This window comes from Pseudoliparis swirei, chromosome 19, assembly GCF_029220125.1.
Source record: "Pseudoliparis swirei isolate HS2019 ecotype Mariana Trench chromosome 19, NWPU_hadal_v1, whole genome shotgun sequence".
Classification (NCBI taxonomy): domain Eukaryota; kingdom Metazoa; phylum Chordata; class Actinopteri; order Perciformes; family Liparidae; genus Pseudoliparis; species Pseudoliparis swirei.
Genome location: NC_079406.1, coordinates 11,759,650 through 11,778,436, shown reverse-complemented (window position 1 = coordinate 11,778,436; position 18,787 = coordinate 11,759,650). Strand labels below are relative to the sequence as shown.

The following is an 18,787-nucleotide window of genomic DNA, read 5'->3' as shown; positions in this document are numbered from 1 at the left end:
TTTCCCACTTAATTCAATTATCATCAGACACTTTGATTAATATATGGGATGTATTTATCAGTCTGTTCTAAAATACCTTGCAGTGTTAAATCAAAATGCAAAGCAAATCAAAAATAGGGAACTGTCATATATTGTAACTGCCACACTTCAGTAAAGCGAAAAGAAGATTTGAATTGGATGACATTTATTCTTTGGATGTGTCTTGATTCTATGATACATTGCAAATACATGTGCTTGACATTTAAATAAGAATACATTTTTTAATCTCCTTTTAGAAACTTAGCTCATTGTACTCTTCAGGTAAGGTATATACTTGTATATACCTTACCTGAAGAGTATCATATGGCTATGTTTCATTATGCATATACTTGTTTACATTTTCTAATATTATTGCCCTTAAGGCACAGTGAAAGTGCATTCAGGTAACTTTCATACTTGGCAGTGATCTTTTAATGTAATTTATTTCCTAGAATACAGTAAAACAGTCAATAAAATCTAAAAAGAAAATTATATGAATAATTGCAGCCACTTGCTTCTGGAAATCATTAAATATATATTTTATCATAAAAGAAGTATATACACAACTCAAAAGAATTGACACATTGAAAAATATATGACATACAGTACAGACATTAGTCAAGTTAACCAGCTAGTCAAGTTGCAGTGCATTGGAGCCGGTGTGCATGTTGTAGAATGTTTACACCAACATTCGTATAAAAAAGTAAATCGGACCCTATGAGAAGGCATAGATCCTATCTGCCTGATGAATCATCGAGGTCTGGACCGTGGAATTCCTGCTACCAACTACGCCACTGCCCTGTTGAGACTCCGCCCACTCCTCCTCTCTACCTCCATCTGCCTGATGGCTCGTGGAGGTCTCCATCGTGGAATATGCCTAATACAAACTATTCATACACTGTCAAAATCATTGAATGTATTTTAACTCTAATCTGTCCTTCTGTACACATTACATCTGTCCATCCTGGAGAGGGATCCTCCTCTGTTGCTCTCCTGAAGGTTTCTTCCCTTTTTTCCCCCTGAAGGGTTATTTGGGAGTTTTTCCTGATCCGATGTGAGGTTTTGGGACAGGGATGTCTATGTGTACAGATTGTAAAGCACTCCGAGACAAATTTGTAATTTGTGAAATTGGGCTATACAAATAAACTGAATTGAATTGAATTAAACATAATTAAAAAAAATCAGTTTGCGTGCCAAAAAACACCAGCACATTAACAGCTTGTGGGGTTGTCCCTGTGCAGTGGAACCTGAGATCTCCTCTACATTTCCTATGCTTGCACTGAGTCTGGATATAGGTTACATTTGTCATTATTTACAAGTGCTTACGATGACCCATTTCTGGAGGACTGGACGTTGTTCAAGTGAAACTGTAAATGTTTTCTTGAGTTTCTTTTGTGCATCTTACAGATGCAGATCATTCAAAAGCAGGATTTGTCTGCCCATGTATGTGCCGCTTCTGAACCTCCTCAAAGATATAAAGAACCTTTAAAAGCACAAAACAGCAGGTATTAGTGTAAACATTCACCAAACAGAAACTGTGTATTATAGCACAAGAAGGATTACTACCTTGGATTTAGGAATGAGACCCACTCTAAAGAAGCCAATACAACCCGTTTCAATTTTGGTGCAGTCAACCACAGTAGATGCAATATTCTCTGGGGATGGTCCATCACATAACACTCCATCCACCTAATCGAGTAAAAGGCGTATGTAGTTTACTGCAAAAATATATATAAAAAACACTGTTCACTTTTGTATTTATTAACACTGAACAATTGTCCAAACTTTTGTTCCTAGCTTGGCGTAAACTTGGTTGTGGTGCGTTGTGTCTGCCTCGCCTGAAGGGTTGGCTGAGGTTACAGCGACAGGCCCCACCTGCAAGAAAAAAGGTTGTATTTACTAAAGAGCCTGCTGACAAATTTCACTCACTTTGACATTTTAAGCAATTAATTACATAGCCCTTACCAGATTAATAAGATGTGTGACCACAGAACAGTCTGGGTTTCTGATTGCAATGCTTTGTGGTGTCCCTATGTGTTTAGCAGCATCTCCTAAACCAAAGGTGTCCATCCACGGGCCTGTGAAAGCCAAGCAACTAATATGATACTCATAAAACATCATGAAACATGAGGCACCCGCACAAAATGTTACTTGTACAAATGTGCATCAATAAACCCACACCTACCTCTGGGTATAACCATGCTAATGGAAGAGGGCCACGCAGCCTCCATGAAATCAAGGAGCAGAGGGCTCAGCAGGTGTCGCACCGGCTCCAGCTGTTTGATGGAGGAGATCCACAGGGACATGGGGCGGTCCTGCGCCTGCTTCTTCACCCTGAAGTTAAGCTCAGAAATTACAGAGTGAAGAGATGGAATCAATAGAATAATGCAGATAATTGCACTTTCACGAGAATAGAAACTCACTTGTAAGCTTTGACGACTGCGTCGGGCCTGTTGCAAGCTGCCACCAGCACATAGACGGTGTCAGTCGGCATTCCACATATGCCACCATTTTTCATAATTTCTGCATTGGAAAAAATAAGACAACTGTGTAAAGTTGCATAAAAATAAAAAGTTGCATACAAATTAAAAAAACATAAAGTTTGTATACACCTGCAATCTGCCGGACAGACGAGGCCTTGCGAGCGGGTACATGCGGACAAATATCTGCGCCTCCTCTGTCCCCATTTAGCTTGACTAGAGGTTTTCCGAAGGGTATCAGTGGGGACTGGAAGGTGCTGTTAAAAATTTCCGCCAAGAAAAAATAAAAACTGACCAGACCAAAAATTATGGTGACTCCTATGTCATAGCCATAAGGCAGTGCACCTACTGCATCCAGCAGGAAGCTAATGAGGATAAGCTGGAAGGTGAGGGCATAAGCAAACCAAGCAACACTTACAAATAGTGCTGCAGCTGTCACTAAACAGTTAAACAACATGAAGCTTATGATCCCGACAACCACATTAAAGCTGCGGGTTTCCCCGTATAAGCCGCCATATCGAGTCAAACCCCATACTGCCCACATCACCCCATAGAGAATGAAAACTGTGCTCTCAAAGGTTTTACCTCGAGCAAAAGCTACTGAACCACAGAGCAGCTGGAGTGCCCCTCCAGAAACCACCACCCAGGGCATAACCAGCACAGACAGAGGATTTATGTCCCCAACTGTGGCTGTTACGGCAAAAGCAGCTAGCACATTACAGGCGTGGCCTAACACCTCTGCATCAGCATACTTGGAGTAGCCCAGGTAAGGTACATGTTGATTTTTATTATGGGCTCTGAGAGTAAGACACTGCATCCTGGTCACCAAAGCTTTGAAATATCCCTGCCCCGTAGGAATCATTGTCGTGGAAACCATATTAAATGTGGTAATAAAAAGCATGCCGGCAGACAACACAAATATAGCTCCCTGAACACACTGGGTGCCTCCTTGGAAGAAGCCTTGAGGCTGGGCTGCAATGACAATACAATATGCTGCAAAGATTAACTGGTAGAGCCCCTCCAGCAAGCTCTTCTGACAACTGAACAGAGCCAGGATGGAGAAAAGCACAGAGAAGACAATGGGGAAGGGAATAGGGGAGAAAGGGTGAACTGAAGATGACAGGAGAGCGCTGTAGCCCTCTGCAAATTTCAGCAGAGCAGTGAAGCCGTAAAACGTGGCGGCCAGTGTGTCCATGGCCCGGTAGAAGAGGACACACATGCCAAGCTGGAAAACTCCCGCTGTCCAAAGCCAGGGGACGTGACCAATGGAGAGCTGGGGGACCACGCCTAACAAAGGACAGGCTAACACAGAGGCGGACAGCAAGTTCATCACCAGACCCACTGACACTGCATCATTACAACCCTGGTGATGCTCTGCTGTTCTCCTCAAGCCAGTTCCTGGAGGCTCCAATTTACCATGAGTGATGCTGTACAGCAGACGTCCAAAACCAAAGTAAACACCCACCAGACAGACCAGAAGGTAGTTGGCAGCTGTTGCAGACTGACCAAAACCTGAAGCTGACAAACCGGCGATTTGATGGGCACTTGCTAAACTTATGCCGACAGCTATGATAACTAGAACTGCTTCCTTTACTGCAACTGCTACAGCGCCTATGACGAGCAGGGCTAAGGTAAATGCTGCCAGGCCGGGAACCAGAGAGGATCTCAGCTCCGTAGGCTGCAGCACCGCCTGCCCCACCAGGATGTACACCAGACCTGAACCACACCAGAGGGCCGAAACGGTCAGACACAGAGAGGAAAACAGCTGAGCGTGGGACAGACTGTGAGAGATACCTAAGATATAGGTAAAAACAGAGGAGAGGATTATGAGTTGTACAAACAAATATAAATCAACCAACACTACAAATATATGTATATCATCTTGTGAGAAGAATTCATAAAATACTACCTGTATAAGCTAAGAGGATTGCAATAACGAGGAGCAAGATCCCCAGTACAGTATGGGGGATGAAGTCTTTTTCAGGTAAGCTGGCATAGTTGTTCACCAAAAGCAAAAGAGAACCTACAAGTCAGAAAGAGAAAAAAATGGCCAGGTTCAGGTAATTAATAAACAACAAATATAAAAGTATCAGACTGATTATTATAAATTTTTTTACATTTTGATTAAAACGTAGGTGTGATTTGGCCACCTATCAACAGCATCTGTGTACCAAAAATTGTGCTTACATTTCACAGTTTAGATTTTCTTCGACGATTACATATTCTAGATTATTACTTTGATATGATTGCTTTTTATGTATGTGTTCTATTAGTACCGTCAGTTTAAAACATCAACAACAGGCTTTTTAAAATGGTGTCACTTTATTTTTTTAGTACACAATACATACATGATATTTGATGATTAATCAATTAGTTTGGATAGCTTTTCTCCCATCAACCTTGACCAATTATCTTCAATGGTTTCTACTTCTAACCCGTCTACCTGTCTCTTGGACCCCATCCCGACGAGGCTGCTTGAAGACGTTTTGCCTTTAATTGGCAGCTCTCTAATAGATATTCTCAATGTGTCTTTGCCAACAGCTTATAGTTAGGGCTGAATCAGGTTCACCTGGTCCAGCCCCTGGATATGCTGCTATAGGCTTATAGGCTGCTGGGGGACGTTTAGGATACACTGAGCACCTCTCTCCTCTTTTCTCCCTCCTTGTGGATGAATTTTCATCTCTCTATTGCACATTACTAACTCTGCTTTCTCCCCGGAGTCCTTTTGACTTCACGTCTCATAGGGTCATCGGACCCTATGAGACGTCATAGATCCTATCTGCCTGATGGATCATTGAGGTCTGGATCGTGGAATATGACTACTACCAACTATTCATACACTGTCATATTCATTGATTGGGTTGTTGTTGGATTTTACATCATCACCACGGAAGTATCTCAAATGTGCACGGCAACATACCCTTTGGATTTCCCCTTAAAAGACTAAACACAGGTTCATAATGAAACAATGAAACTGCTTACTTATTAACTTGTTACCCTGAAAAACTGGTAGAAAAAGGACAATTGTTAAACTATTTGAGGAAGTGCATTTCTTCATGGAGGGACTGTCCCTCCTTGAGGAAGTGCATGAAAAAATAAAAATAGTTATTTTTACTCGGCCCTAAGAACCTCAGAGATCAATTATCTGGTGATGTGGTTTCTGTAGATGGCATTGCCCTGGCATCCAACACCACTGTAAAGAATCTCGGCGTTATCTTTGATCGGGACTTGTCCTTTAACTCCCACGCAAAGCAAATCTCAAGGACTGCATTCTTTCATCTATGTAATATTTCAAAAATCAGGCACATCTAGTCTCAAAAAGATGCAGAAAAATTGGTTCACACGTTCGTTACTGTCGTATTCATTGATTGTGTTGTTACTGTGTTTTAATTTGTGTAGAATGATTCCTTCTGTACACATTACATCTATTGCACCTGTCCATCCTGGAGAGGGATCCTCCTCTGTTGCTCTCCTGCAGGTTTCCTCCCTTTTTTTCCCCGTGAAGGGTTGTTTGGGAGTTTTTCCTGATCCGATGTGAGGTTTTGGGACAGGGATGTCTATATGTACAGATTGTAAAGCATTCTGAGACAAATTTGTAATTTGTGAAAATTGGCTATACAAATAAACTGAATTGAATTAAATTGAATTGAATTGAATTAATACGAATCTGATATTAGTGCTTGGATAGTCATTTTACATGTTTTAGGTTTCAAAACACAGGCTATAGGCTACAACATACGTTTATAATTCTGATACCAAAATCCAGGAGGGTGTCACTACGTCACGTTCATAACAAAAAACTAATGTGACAATAACCGTTCGACGGAGACTTATGGCTGCAGAATTACCACCGCCGCACATTGTAATGGCGAAAATGAGTCACTATAGCGTATGCAATTAAAAAGCTTACCGCCAGAGATTCCCAGTATGCCGATGGACACATGCAGTGAGTGTTGAGCCATAGTCGGAGTGGATTACTGAAGACGAGAGGCTGAATTTTATAGTCTACCGCTGCGTGTGACGTCAGCAGAACAAATTGAGCTACACCCAGGTTGTGGGAGGAGCCTGAAAGGCAAGCAGGACTATAAAGACTGCTTCAGAGTTCAGTCCGCACACCTCCGTTGAACAGCTCGATCACTCACATCTTTACAGTACTTCTACAAGGTGAGATTGACATCGTCTTCACTTCTGAACTTAACCAATGCTTTCTCCTAATATTTTAAGGGACAAACATGTTGATTTTAGATGGCAATGTATTGATGAAATGGACGAGGTAAATGGTGCAACGCTTAAAAACGCTTAAAAAGGTGTCTGTTTGATATTATTTTTTACAGTAATGAATATTTATTCAAACCAGTGGAGTATTGTGAAACAGACTCCAACCTCTTCCTCTATCGAGGTGTCAACAGTGTTACCTGGCAGCAGCAGCTACTCCTCTGTCATCTGACTCTGTTCATTATTTATGTAAACAAGAGCAACATGTGACTCAGGAGCAGCGCTCTCCATGGCTCTTCATGACAAATATGGGATATAAACACTATGCATGTATATGCTTTATATTTGTTTTATAGGAACCATGTCAAAGCGTGTTGCAGTTATTCTTGCAGGCTGTGGAGTCTATGACGGCACAGAGATCCATGAGGCCTCGGCTGTCCTCGTCCACCTGAGTCGAGCTGGAGCGAAAGTAGGAGAAGATCAAATGTCAACTTACTACTGTTATGTATTCTTACACTTCTGGATTCAGTCCCATTAAGAGGGGAATTGCAGCATTCATGGACATGTTTCTATATACTTATTTAGCAATTAAAGACATATACATGGCCTTGATAACAACTAGATCCTCCAGTCCTTAGCTACAGAGGCTAAGTTTGACGTGCTTCATTTCAGGTGCAGATGTTTGCTCCTAATGCAGATCAGATGCATGTTGTAAATCACTGTGAGGGGAAACCTACAGAGGAGAAAAGAAACATCCTGCAAGAAAGTGCTCGCATCGCCAGGGGTGACGTGACCGATCTGGCAAAGTTAGATGTTTCAGCATTTGATGCCGTCATAATCCCAGGTTTGGCTGAACCAGCCATGAATAAATTCCATGGAGTCAAATAGTCAAAACTGTGATATTCTTAATGAATACTGTTTGCTCTCATTCAGGGGGCTTTGGGGTGGCCAAGAACCTGAGTGACTGGGCAGTGAAGAACAAGGAGTTCACCATCCAGCCACATTTAGAGAAGCTCCTCAAGGCTTTCCACAAAGCCGGAAAGCCGATGGGCATGTGCTGCATCTCCCCAATCCTCGCTGCCAAAATCCTGCCCGGCTGTGAGATCACTGTGGGACAGGACAAAGAGTGTGAAAGGTGTGTGTCACAGTTGATCAAAATCAGTAGACATAGTATAAATACACAGTTATACCGTTCTCACGTTCCTTCTATTTTCCCTCTTAGGTGGCCACATGCTCAGACAGCAGGCACTATGAAGGAGATGGGCTGCAAACACGTCAACACGGATGTGGAGGAAGCACACGTTGATGTAAAAAATAAACTGGTCACCACCTCTGCATTTATGTGCAATGCTCCCATTCATAAAGTTTTTGATGGAATTGGAGTCATGGTCAAAGAGACACTGAAACTGGTTTAAGAAGACTCTAATTATATACTGGATTATTGTATTTACATAATACACTATTGATGTTCTGCATAAGCATTATGTCTAATATGAAGTTATACATATACAGTATATAAGCATTTTTTTCAAATTGTATCATCAATGTGTTGCTTTGAGATCTTCAATAAAGTAATTCTACAAATTACAATTTTGCAATTTTCTTCGTTATTGAAATAAAACAATGAAATACATAAATACTTATTTGTACCTAACAAGGAGGAGTCTTCACTAGTTTATTACACAGGGCAGACTATTCTTTAGCCCATCATCTGTCGAGGCCTGTAGGCATTGTCCAAGCAGAGATCATTGGGACCTCTCTGTATGTTAGGCAAGCAGGAGCTGCTTTGTAAAGGAACATTGAACAGTTCACCCACCAAACCCTGACATGAATACATCTTACTGGTTTTCCTTTTACTTGTCTGACGTTTAAACAACACACAATCTTTGGCATTGTTGGTTTAAGTGTCTACAGTAGGGGTATTCATCTTCGAGAAAAATTCCTCATGCAAAGGTCCGGAATCACAGTAATGTCTAATTTGTGGTGTTAGTCCCATATGTATTGAAATAATTCTTTCAACATCTGTATAGTCACTGACCAAAGAAAGAATACTCAACAATATTTACTATCAGTTTCAAATTTAACTAGATGAATTATAAATACTCCAACAAAAAATACATATTTTTCTTATAAAAATGTGTGTGCAGGGACTGAATATGTTATTGAAACTACTTGATTGGCATTATTGTTGTAGTGAATGTATGTGTTTCTGATTCAGAGATTCTGATCACATTGGGCTCTTAGATCAGCTTATTCTCCTCGTAAAGTCTGTCCCGTCTGTGTATATCTCATTCGAGCTACGATGCTTACAAGAATACGCATATCTGACTGGGCTCAAATTGCTCCTGTATTACGCATCACGTGATATGATTTACAATGCATGGAATTCTTTGGTGTGTTTTCTGGACCGCTGAACAAGTACCCTCAATGTTGGAAAAGCTGCACCGGTTAAAATATAAACGCTCTGTCAACATTTAATTATTCTCAATTATCGATCAGTTATAGGTCCAGGGTCCAGATACAACGGCATCTGGGTCCAGATACGGACCGCCTATTAGTGACCTTCTGGTATTGTTAAAACTGTTATTCTTTATTTGTATAATCTTGTAATCCATACAATCAATTAATTACTGTTGAACAATAATATCTATTCTTAAGAGTTCTTGCAAAAAGACAAACTGAGTTCCTACATTTCAAACAAGTAGTGACTAAATTACTTAAGTGTTGGATTTTGAGGACTTTACCAAATCGTAACAATTAAAAATATGCCTACACTTCTGCATCATATTTCATTGATTTACCTTCAGTAAAGAGGTCAAGATGTCCTTCATATTTTGCTTGAACTAAGATTGACGGACTGATGAGTGTCATTTGAAAATACAACGTGTTATGTGTAAACTTAGAAGCAGTTTAAAACATTTCAGTTAAATGTATGTATGCCACAATATGATTAGGACACATTCTTCACATTAAAACAGTATTTTATTACATTCATTAACAGCAGTTTCAAAATTTTAATACTATAGAATTAAGTTCAAACTATTGTAGAAATCTGCAATTATTTTTGATAAACAACATCATTCATACAAATACCATAGTATTTCATACTGAGACAGTCGCTCTCAGTATGAAATATTCTATGAAAGTGCACAAGTAGCTATTCTTGTAGGAAGAACCAAAGATGTATTTATGTGGTTTTGTTGGAGAAATTATTGAACTGATCCGTTCCACAGACCAACACTGTTGCATCAAATTTCCTGGGACGATCAGGATCCTATCGGCAACAAAAAAACGAAACAGGATTAACACAACATTAAAAATGATAATCTGTATGCAGTATAGCAATAAATATTTTTTTGGCAAACCTGTATGGGATATGCACATGTGGAAACATAACGGATCACAAACCCACATCGCCTCCTCTGAGACGTGTTGGCATCACTGGCGTGGACAAGAAATCCATCATGAATCTATCAAAAACAAATCCTAAGTTATCCACCCTGTCTTTAAGTCAAACTATTCATAACTCTGTCATCTTTAACAAACAGGGAATAAACTTACAGACATCTGCCCAGCTAACAGAGGGCAAAACACAGCTTCATCCACCTGCACCAGCTCCTCTGGAATCTCCTGATTGACTGACAGCATGTTTCCAGGGCGAGTAGCGTGTTGATGGGGCAACATACCAGTGCAGTGGCTACCTTCCTGGATGGAACCGGTGTCTCTGTGAGAGTCACTTTCTTTGACTTCTCCAGTGCATTTAACACCATCCAGCCACTGCTGCTGAGTGAGAAGCTGCGGGTGGTCGGTGTGGATGCGTCCACCATCTCCTGGATCACTGACTACCTCACAGGCAGACCACAGTTTGTCAGAATGGGGCGTGTGCTGTCTGGAACGGTGGTCAGTGATGTTGAAACCCACAGGGAACTGTTCTGTCTCCCTTCCTCTTCACCCTGTACACCAGTGACTTCCAGTACAACACAGAGTCATGCCATCTGCAGAAGTACTCTGATGACTCTGCAGTGGTCAGGTGTATTAGGGATGGACGGGAGGAGGAGTACAGGGCAGTGGTGAGCGACTTTGTAAAGTGGGCCGATGAGAACCACCTGCGGCTGAACGTGGCCAAGACCAGAGAGATGGTGGTGGACTTCAGGAGGAAGGCGACAGCTCCTACACCTCTGAGTGTCCTGGGAGTGGACGTGGTCATGGTGGAGGAGTACAAGTACCTGGGCGTCTCCATCGACAGCCGACTGAACTGGAAGGCCAACATCAACGCTGTGTACAAGAAGGGGATGAGTCAACTCTTTTTCCTGAGAAAGCTTCGATCCTTCAACGTGTGCAGCAAGATGCTGGAGTTATTCTACCAGTCGGTTGTCGCCAGTGTACTGCACTTTGCCATTGTCTGCTGGCGGAGCAGCATCGGAGCCGGTGACACCAGCCGTCTGAACAAACTGGTTAGGAAGGCTGGCTCCATCATCGGCTGCCAGCTGGAGCACCTGGAACAGGTGGTGGAGAGGAGGACGTTGAAGAAACTTGTGTCCATATTGGACAACCGGACCACCCTCTCCACCACCTCCTACAGGGACAGAGCAGTACTTTCTGCAGACGTCTCCTCACGCTCCGCTGCCACAAGGACAGATACAGGAGAACATTCCTGCCGACGGCTATGAGGCTCTACAACAGATCACCTCTTGCCAGATCATAGTGCAATAACTGAATACTTACACTATGTTGATCTGCACTTCACACATCTCATTTGTTTGCACTACACACATACACACACATTTCATTTGCTCTGCACTCATACACACTTTGCTTTTTGCACTCTGTCTATATTTAATATTTTGTGTATTTGATTTGTCAGTGTTGTTGTGTGTTGTGTATGCATGTGTGTTGTATATTTGTATATTTACATATATATTTTGTTTTGTATTTTACTTTTATTTTACTTGTATACTTCTATATCTTTCATCCCTGTTTCTTATATTTTGTGTTTTGTTTTTACTCTTGTGTGTTGCTGCTACTGTCACGACAAATTTCCCCTTGGGGATTAATAAAGTATATATCTATCTATCTATCTATCTATCTAAAAGTTCAACGTTACTCTCTATAAAGCAGTCTTTGGTAGGACTAAAACAAAGCTTTGTTTTGTTCAGTTAAGGTCCAACCAAGGCAAGGTGAATGTATTAAAAGAGCAAATTCCATACTATTTGGTACTGTTTGGTGACACAGCTGAGAAAAATGCAAACATTGAATTAAACTTTTAACTGATTTGAATATTTACCGCAATCAGGAGTATGAAACAAGCACAATAAACACATAAATGAGTAGCTGAGGTACCTGGGATGACCTGAAGGGCACCATTCTCTTGCAGTGAGTCATCTAAAGCGAGCCACACAGAGAGAACAGGACCACCAGCAATACCCCAATACCTGTGAACACAAAAATTACAATGAGAAAAAACTAAACAAAGCAAAACAAAACCTCTCAGTGTTTTTCAGAGCGGGTCTCAGTGGATATACCTCATATCCTGGTGCCAGGCCACATATGGAAGACCAGGTTTGATTTCTTCTTCCTCATTCTTCTGGATGTCAGTTTTGAGTATTGGATATTTACAGATGAAGCGGGAGTCCAGCAGGATGACATCAGGACCAAGGATGTCTTTGACCACTTGTATGATTTGAGGGTGTTTGGTTAGGTTCCTCACCCATGGATACTGAAGGTGAATGTTGTGGAGGCTGTACCCCTCTCCTTGAAAAAATACAGAGCAAAACATTTGGTTTTACGTGGAAAGAAAGTATGAACACACTCTGAATAAGAAACAGCATGCAAATGTACATCTTGAGGATTACAAATTAGATTTGCAACCAAACCACATTCCTGATTTCCAAATTTGGTCTTATAATTAATTTGATATTATTTCACTTAATTATCTTAAACAAGCAATGCACCAACTTTTCCTTCCCGTTACCTGGGTTTTGGATATGGGAAGATATCCAGGAATGATCCGATACCAGTGTTTTATTAATACACTGAGTTTCACTGAGTGGAAGACAATGGGATCCTTCTTTAATGTGCAAGGCAACAACAGGCTGGACAGGCTGACATTTATTAAATTCTGATTTATACAAAAAAATTATCGTATCCAATTGGAGATCAGCCTGTATCGATACCGGTTCCAGTTATTTCGTGAATACGGGATATATATATATATATGATATCAGTATCGATGTCAGTGCATCTCCAAACCAACATGTCCTTACCATAGCACTGCTACTTACCAAATTCCTTCTCCAGCTCAGAAAAGGCATGCTTGGTCTCAGTCAGCTCATTTTCCTTCAACACAGGCAACGCAGACAGGAAACCCTGCTGGCTGTAGATCTCCTGCAGTTTAGTGGTGGATAGTGTCATCTTTAGACAGTTTCACTGATGATACCTTGGACAGACACACACACACACACACACACACATACAACCACACACACAGACACACACACACAAAGTGACTACACTAGTCAGTATTAACTATACATTTTGCAGTGGCTTTGTATTCCTCCATACCTTACTTGGCCTTTGTTTTGTGCTGACTGATTTTCCCAGCTGCTCCTGAATGCATCATCTCACTCTTCCGGTAAGCTCTGGTTGCCAGCTCAGCAGCGAGCATGACTTCTTCTTCTCTCCCTCCCGCTCCCTCTTGCTCAGTGTGTCTCATGTATAGTTATCCCTCTGCCTCCGTTAATGATAACGATACATGCAACAAGTGTAGTTTATTTGCTAGGTTGGAGGCAGGTCTAAGTGGGTTAGATGCACGGCTCCGCGCTATCGAAGCTCAGACAGCTATGCTAGTTAGCCCGCCCTCTCCCGTGGTCGGCGCGGGCTACAGTCAGCTGATAGCTGTTCCCGGCGGTAACCGTGCAGCCGGTGGTTGGGTAACTGTTCGCAGGAGTAGTAAGTCTATACAGAAGCCGCTGTGCACCAACCACTTCACGTTTGAACCAGTTTTCCCTGCTCAGCGACACACCGCTGAGAACACACCCTGGTTATCGGGAGCTCTATAGTCAGGAGCGTGAAAATAGCGAAGCCGCGGACCACAGTCGTGTGCCTCCCGGGGGTCCAGAGCGGGCGTGGAGTCTTGTTTGAAGCTGCTGGCTAAGGACAAGCGGAGATACAGTCAGATTGTAATACACGCCCGGTGGTAATGGCGCCCGAGCCGCCGGTCGGAAGTCACTAAAATTAATGTGGAATCGGTGTGTGCTTATGCCAAGGCGTTGCCGGACACTGTAATTTTCTCTGGCCCTCTCCCAAATTTGCAGACAGGCGATTGTATAGCGAATGTCGTCTTTCAACCGCTGGCTGTCGAGGTGGTGCCCAGCGAATAATGTGGGCTCGTAGACAACTGGAAGACTTTCTGGGAAAGCCTGATCTGATGAGGAGGCGGCATTCATCCCACGTTGGACGGAGCGCGTCTCATTTCTGCGAATATGACCAAGTTGATCACGGACTTAATCGATGACAACAGGGTTCAGATCAGGAACCGGGAGCAGAGTTGTAGTTTAACACCCTTCTCTGCTCTTCCATTCGAGCAGTTACCACCCATGACTCTAGAGTAGAGACTGTGTCTGTCCCCGGCCACTTCAATTAAATAAATCAAAAGTAAGCAGAAGAGGAGTCGTACACAATAACCTTATACAAGTTAACACCATTATTTCAGCAGTGCAACAAAACAGGTCTATTAAATGTGGTCTCCTAAATATTCGATCTCTGTCATCTAAAGCTGTGTTACTAAATGATTTAATATCAGATAATCACATTGATTTATGTTGCCTAACTGAAACCTGGCTGAGCCATGAAGAATATGTCTGCCTAAATGAATCGACTCCTCCAAGTCATATTAATACTCACATTCCTCGAGGCACCGGTCGAGGAGGTGGAGTAGCAGCCATCTTTGAATCGAGCCTATTAATTAATCCTAAACCAAAATTACACTACACCTCATTTGAAAGCCTTGTTCTTAGTCTTTCACATCCAACCTGGAAAACACTACAGCCAATTATATTTGTGATTCTGTACCGGCCACCAGGTCCATATTCAGAGTTTATATCTGAATTCTCAGAATTTATATCAAGTTTTGTTCTTAAAACTGATAACGTTATTATTGTTGGAGATTTTAATATCCATGTGGATGTTGATAATGATTGCCTTAGTGCTGCATTCATCTCCTTGTTGGACTCGATTGGCTTCTGTCAGAGTACAGAAACCCACTCACAGCTTTGGCCACACGCTTGATCTTGTTCTTACTTATGGCGTTGACATTGAGCATTTGAACGTCTTCCCACAGAATCCTCTTCTGTCAGACCACAACCTCATAACTTTTTAATTTATACTACCGGAGTGTACTCCGTTAGTCAAAGTTTCTACACCAGATGTCTAACTGACAGTGCTGTAGCTAAATTTAAAGAAGCGATTCCTTCTGTATTTGATTCGATACCACGTCTCAATATAACAGAGGACTCCTGGTCTAACTTTAGTCCGTCCCAGATTGATCATCTTGTTGATAGTGCCACAGGCTCTCTGAGAATGACACTGGACTCGATGGCCCTCTGAAGAAGAAGACAGTGAGGAAGAGGAGGTTTGCTCCCTGGTATAACCCTCAGACCCGCAAACTGAAGCAAACGTCACGAAAGCTTGAGCGCATATGGCGTTCAACTAATCTCGAAGAATCCCGCTTAGTTTGGCGAGATAGTCTTAAAACTTATAAGAAGGCCCTCCGTAATGCCAGAGCAGCCTATTACTCATCAGTAATAGAAAAAAATAAGAACAACTCCAGGTTTCTCTTCAGCACTGTAGCCAGGCTGACAGAGAGTCACAGCTCTGTGGAGCCGAGCATTCCTATAAACCTCAGTGGTAATGACTTTATGAACTTCTTTAATGAAAAGATTTTAACTATTAGGGACAAGATTAATAATCTCTTGCCTTAACCAGTGCCAATCTGTCCTCAAGTGGAATGGCCTTGGAAACCGCTGTATGCCCTGGTGTATATTTGGAGGCTTTTCTCCCATCAACCGTGACCAATTATCTTCAACGGTTTCTACTTGAACACGTCTACCTGTCTCTTGGACCCCATCCCGAGGCTGCTTAAAGACGTTTTGCCTTTAATTGGCGGCTCTCTATTAGATATTATCAATGTGTCTCTGCTAACAGGCCACGTACCACACTCCTTCAAAGTGGCTGTTATTAAACCTCTCCTGAAGAAGCCCACTCTGGATCCAGAGGTGTTGGCTAACTACAGACCGATCTCTAACCTCCCTTCCTCTCCAAGATCCTCGAGAAAGTGGTCGCAAATCAGTTGTGCGACTTTCTACATCATAATAGTTTATTTGAGAAATTTCAATCAGGATTTAGAAAACACCACAGCACCGAAACAGCACTGGTGAAAATTACAAATGACCTCTTAATGGCAGCAGATAAAGGACTCCTCTCTGTCCTGGTCTTGTTAGACCTTAGTGCTGCATTCGACACCATTGACCATGACATCCTGTTACAGAGACTGGATCAGTCGATTGGCATTTCAGGCACGGCACTAATTTGGTTTAAATCCTATTTATCAGATCGATCTCAATTTGTATTTGTAAACTTTGACGCCTCGATAACCACCAACGTTAATCACGGAGTTCCACAAGGTTCTGTGCTTGGACCAATTTTATTTACCTTATACATGCATCCTTTGGCCAATATTATCAGGAAACACTCCATAAACTTTCATTGTTATACAGCTGATACTCAACTATATTTATCGATAAAACCAGAGGAGAGCAACCAACTCGGTAAAATTCAAGCATGTCTTTGTCATGATCTGGAGTTTGTGTTGTTTTGAAGTCCTTGTGTCGTCTGTCTCCCTGTGATTGTCTGCCCTGGTCCTGATTGTTTCCTTCTGTGTGATTGCTGGTCCCGCCCTCATTGTGTCCACCTGTGTCTCGTTCCCCGTTGTCCAATCCTCTCACCTTGCCTGTATGTAAACCCTGTTCGTCTCATTCCCAGTGTGGCTTCGTATTGTTTGGTCCGCGTGTTTGTCGTCCTGTTCTGGTTTCTTGGAGTAAAGATTGTTTTGTGCAGTAATGTCGGCATTTGGGTCCTCTCTTGCTGCGACAACCCGGACTCACCATGACAGTCTTAAAGACATAAAAACATGGATGACCTGCAACTTCTTGATGTTAAACTCAGACAAAACCGAAGTAATTTTAATCGGCCCTGAGCACCTCAGAGATCAATTATCTGGTGATGTGGTTTCTGTAGATGGCATTGCCCTAGCATCCAACACCACTTTAAAGAATCTTGGCATTATCTTTGATCGGGACTTGTCCTTTAACTCCCACGTAAAGCAAATCTCAAGGACTGCATTCTTTCATCTGCGTAATATTTCAAAAATCAGGCACATCTTGTCTCAAAAAGATGCAGAAAAATTGGTTCACTCGTTCGTTACTTCGAGACTGGATTACTGCAAATCCTTATTATCAGGCTGCTCTAATAAATCACTGAGGTGACTCCAGTTGAACCAGAATGCTGCAGCTCGAGTTCTCACTAAAACTAAAAGAGATCACATCACTCCTGCACTAGCTGCTCTGCACTGGCTCCCAGTAAAATCAAGAATCACTTTTAAAATTCTTCTCTTAACGTACAAAGCCTTGATTGGTGATGCACCATCATATCTTAAGGAGCTTGTAGTACCATATTGCCCACTAGAGCTACGCTCACTAAATGCGGGCCTACTTGTAGTTCCTAGAGTCTTAAAAGTAGAATGGGGCCAGAGCCTTTAGTTATCAAGCTCCTCTTTTATGGAACCAGCTTCCAAATTTCAGTCCGGGAGGCAGACACAGTCACCTCGTTTAAGAGTAGACTTAAGACTTTCCTCTTTGACAGAGCTTATAGTTAGGGCTGAATCAGGTTTGCCCTGGTCCAGCCTTGATATCTGCTATAGGCTTATAGCTGCGGGGGACGTTTAGGATGCACTGAGTACCTATCTCCTCTTTTTCTCTCCTTAAGGATGAATTTTCATCTCTCAATCACACGTTACTAACTCTGCTTTCTCCCGGGTCCTTTTGACTTCACGTCTCATGGGGTCATCGGACCCTATGAGATGGCATAGATCTATCTGCCTGATGGATCATCGAGGTCTGGGTCGTGGAATTCCTGCTCCTGACTACGCCACTGTCCTGTTGTGACTCCGTCCTCCTCCTCCCCACCGCCATCTGCCTGATGGATCGTGGAGGTCTCCATCGTGGAATATGCCTACTATGAACTATTCATACACTCTGTCATATTCATTGAATGTATTTTAACTCTAAATCTGTCCTTCTGTACACATTACATCTATTGCATCTGTCCATCCTGGAGAGGGATCCTCCTCTGTTGCTCTCCTGAAGGTTTCTTCCCTTTTTTTCCCCCTGAAGGGTTATTTGGGAGTTTTTCCTGGTCCGATGTGAAGTTTTGGGGCAGGGATGTCTATGTGTACAGATTGTAAAGCACTCCGAGACAAATTTGTAATTTGTGAAATTGGGCTATACAAATAAACTGAATTGAATTGAATTACTTCTCTTCTTATCTCAGGATACTAAAGAGCTCCCTCTGTGCCAATGATTAAATACTGCACAGAGCACCTGCTGGAAACTCCCTTTCCTAAAGGTACGTTCACACCAAAAGCGCGTGCGTTTACTCGCACGACCATTTGCCGTGTTCACACGCTACACTCCGCGAGGGGTGGGGCTTATCTTCGTGTCTCGTCCCGGTAAAGACTTTTATCATTTCCTTCATCCACCACGGAATAACTAACCACTAGTTCTGCTTTATATTTGTTGTGGACATCCCACACACGTCGGAACATCTAACGCCCTCGTGTTGGGTTCATAACATTATATCATATTTATACATAACATCACCTGTGCCTGTTTTATACTCTGCGAGTCAGGTACTCATAGGAGGTAGTATTAAAGAGCTCCTGGTGCCCGCAAACCGCAAAGATAAGTTTGTCCTTGATCTTGTTCTGATTCGATAACGGCAGGACAGTGATGACGCGCAGA

The 18,787-nt window shown here is 42.3% G+C and overlaps 3 protein-coding genes across 3 annotated transcripts; 1 reads left to right on the top strand and 2 right to left on the bottom strand.

Moving 5' to 3' along the window:
* Window positions 1-540: 540 nt before the first annotated feature.
* On the bottom strand, window positions 541-6,460 carry si:ch211-153b23.4 (uncharacterized protein LOC335392 homolog). The gene is made up of 9 exons (XM_056439912.1): window positions 6,409-6,460; window positions 4,408-4,521; window positions 2,631-4,292; window positions 2,442-2,541; window positions 2,204-2,352; window positions 1,984-2,096; window positions 1,804-1,893; window positions 1,585-1,707; window positions 541-1,501 (listed from the first exon to the last, which is right to left on the bottom strand). Exons 1-9 carry the CDS (start codon window positions 6,458-6,460, stop codon window positions 1,433-1,435), a joined length of 2,472 nt encoding a protein of 823 aa, XP_056295887.1. The 3' UTR covers window positions 541-1,432.
* A 155-nt stretch (window positions 6,461-6,615) lies between these two features.
* si:ch211-153b23.5 (uncharacterized protein LOC321177 homolog) lies at window positions 6,616-8,303 on the top strand. The gene is made up of 5 exons (XM_056439914.1): window positions 6,616-6,662; window positions 7,070-7,182; window positions 7,386-7,557; window positions 7,647-7,848; window positions 7,936-8,303. Exons 2-5 carry the CDS (start codon window positions 7,075-7,077, stop codon window positions 8,126-8,128), a joined length of 675 nt encoding a protein of 224 aa, XP_056295889.1. The 5' UTR covers window positions 6,616-6,662; window positions 7,070-7,074; the 3' UTR covers window positions 8,129-8,303.
* A 1,508-nt stretch (window positions 8,304-9,811) lies between these two features.
* Window positions 9,812-13,124, bottom strand: zgc:174917 (uncharacterized protein LOC565650 homolog). The gene is given in 6 exon segments (XM_056439913.1): window positions 9,812-9,987; window positions 10,079-10,183; window positions 10,275-10,414; window positions 12,054-12,145; window positions 12,236-12,461; window positions 12,977-13,124. Coding segments are annotated over 6 exon segments (798 nt in total). The 3' UTR covers window positions 9,812-9,900.
* Between the last annotated feature and the right edge of the window lie 5,663 nt (window positions 13,125-18,787).